This window comes from Micropterus dolomieu, unplaced genomic scaffold (genome assembly GCF_021292245.1).
Source record: "Micropterus dolomieu isolate WLL.071019.BEF.003 ecotype Adirondacks unplaced genomic scaffold, ASM2129224v1 contig_13999, whole genome shotgun sequence".
NCBI classification, from domain to species: Eukaryota; Metazoa; Chordata; class Actinopteri; order Centrarchiformes; family Centrarchidae; genus Micropterus; species Micropterus dolomieu.
This window is the reverse complement of record NW_025742985.1, coordinates 1-2,456: the sequence shown is the minus strand read 5'-3', so window position 1 is coordinate 2,456 and position 2,456 is coordinate 1. Positions and strand designations below refer to the sequence as shown.

The following is a 2,456-nucleotide window of genomic DNA, read 5'->3' as shown; positions in this document are numbered from 1 at the left end:
TATAGTATTGATCATTATTATTGATATATTAATATGTAAGCAGTACTTTAATGTTGTCATTGGTCGAGGTGGAGCTAGTTTGAACTACTTCATTCACAGAAAGAAGAATCACCAGCGTCTGTTGATAAAAGAGACGCTTTAATAAAACACAGACTGCAGTTTGTTCATGACGACAGGTGTGTTTGTATTAAGGTGTCATATGTGGTCAACTCTCCTCTCTCCTGGTTCCAGTCTCGGGTGTCAACCTGATATGGAGAAGGCAGAGGAGAGTACGGCAGCTTGGGAGAAGTCCCGGTGCGCCAAAGAGTAAAATGTGGAGGTGTCGGTGCTGCGTACCGGAGTGTACCGCCCCACTTCAAGCACTGGTAACGAGCATGGATTAGTTCAACCTCAAGCTGATAAAAATCTTACTGTAACATTGCAGTGGGAGTTTACCTGAGTTTCCAACATGTGAAGCTGCCACCCTGTCTGTCTGTCTGTCTCTATCTATATATTTTTTTTCGGGAGTACAGTTTTCGCTCCCTTGGAGAGCAAAAAAGACGTTATTTTCTGCTGCCTGCCAACAAGGAAGTAAATGAGACACTGTTACTTTGAGTTTGTTAGCCTACTTTTTGTGCTGCCAAAATGCTGGATGGTTGTTGTGCTTTTGGATGCACTAATCGAGGAGGAGACAAGCCTGGGCTGTGTTAGGTGAGGGATTCCCCAGAAGGTAAAAATAAACATTACCGCAGTCGAGCGGCGGCAGGGACCTGGCGGTTTTTAACTGTAGAAATGTGGATGCTGTAACGTTCTATGGATCAGATATGCCCAACACTTTGTGTTCATATCTTTCTTTTTCTTAAGTTGAAAGCTGATCCACATAAAATGTGACTGCGGCGTCTCTACAGGGGAGTCGCGTTGTTTGTCTGTTGTTTTGCCCTCCAGGGCACCGCTCATGTCACGTGACTGAAAACTATCGCTGCGCTGAATGAAATGTACGGAGCCGGCGTTGTTCTGCCTCTGAGCCGGGAACGCTGAAGTAACAGAACCTGAACATGTCTGAGTGAAAAGCCACAGCCTGCGTGCTGGTGCTTCTGCGTTTATTGCAGGATTTCTGTATGAGAGCGTTTGTGTTTCGGACTATGCTCGCTCATGAGTTCAAGCGAGCGCACGCCTGGTTGCAATCTTAAAACTGCATCACTAGTGGCCGCTGAAGACTCCATAATGCCCCTTTAATCAGACACAATAAAAACATTATTTTGCTTTTGTTTATTTAAAAAGAAAAAGAGAGAAAAACAAAAGACTTTTGTCTCATTTATCAACTGCTCTTCAGTAATTTGTGCCAGTATGCAACACTTTTAGAAACAATGATCAGAAAATAAAAAGTTAAGGAACGTGTAAATGCTTCTTATTTCTGACGACGTTGTTTTGTGATGATTTAACATTCTTGAAAAACTGCACATTGGCAACAAATATAAATTTATTACATTAATTGTAGAAAATCAAATGGTTGTTCTACTCAGTGTGATTGACAGGAGAGATGATCAGAGGGGCAGAGTTTTTACCACCATCGTTAGGACAAGGACTAAAGTATGGGTAGAGTTTCTCAGTGAAGCAGCAGCCAGTAAAGGAGTAGATAAGAGCTGCAGCATCAACGTCATAAAAGGAGACCAGACCCTCCTCATAATCCACAAACACCCCCACCTTCTCAGGAAGAAACTTCAGAGAGAGAATGACCGGAGGGTCAGCAAGAGCTTTGTACTCATTTTGATTCCTCAAACATAACCTCCAGTAACCATCCTGAGGACTCGCTTTGATTTTTCCCTTCCTGTTGATCGACTCTCTGGCCACTCCTAAAGTCCAGTCAGTCTTCCCTTTAACATGAACCTCGTAGTAAAATCTTCCTGAAGAGAAACTCTGCTTTACTAAGACACAGGTACAAGTATCAAATCTCTCTGGATTGTCTGGGAGATTCTTCTTTACATCACCACACTTTACTTGTTTCTCATCATCAGACAGGATGAGGTAGGGATGTGCTGTATCAGGATCGAGTGTCACATCCACTGCATACTGCTGGACCCTCTTCAGCTCGGCCTCAAGCAGCTTCTTCATCTGTTTACTGAGCGTCTCCTCCAGCTGATTCACAGCTCTCCCCACAGTCCCCTCATATGAAGGTGGACGGACGCTGACTTCTGTCCAGTCCTTGGTGGGTGGAGCAGCGTTCAGGGACGGGAGGCTTTGGAGGAGGTGGAGGTGGTCTTCAGAGCGTGAGAGCTGCTCCACCTCAGAGCTTCTCTTCTTCAGCTCAGAGATTTCCTGTTCCAGCTCTTTGATGAAGCCTTCAGCCTGTTTCTCTGTCTCTCTCTGCTTCTCTTTGATCGTGTCGATGAGCTCGGCCTGGCTTCTCTCAACAGACTCCTTCAGAGCGCTGAAGACCTGAACACCACCTGCTATCTCTCTGTCTGCATCTTCCTTAC

At 44.9% G+C, this 2,456-nt stretch overlaps 1 protein-coding gene across 1 annotated transcript; it reads right to left on the bottom strand.

The window, feature by feature from the left end:
• Nucleotides 1–1,233: 1,233 nt before the first annotated feature.
• On the bottom strand, nt 1,234–2,451 carry LOC123966691 (E3 ubiquitin-protein ligase TRIM21-like; the record flags this gene model as incomplete). The annotated part of the gene is made up of 1 exon (XM_046042825.1): nt 1,234–2,451. A coding segment is annotated over one exon (957 nt), but the record flags the coding sequence as incomplete, so codon positions are not given.
• Between the last annotated feature and the right edge of the window lie 5 nt (nt 2,452–2,456).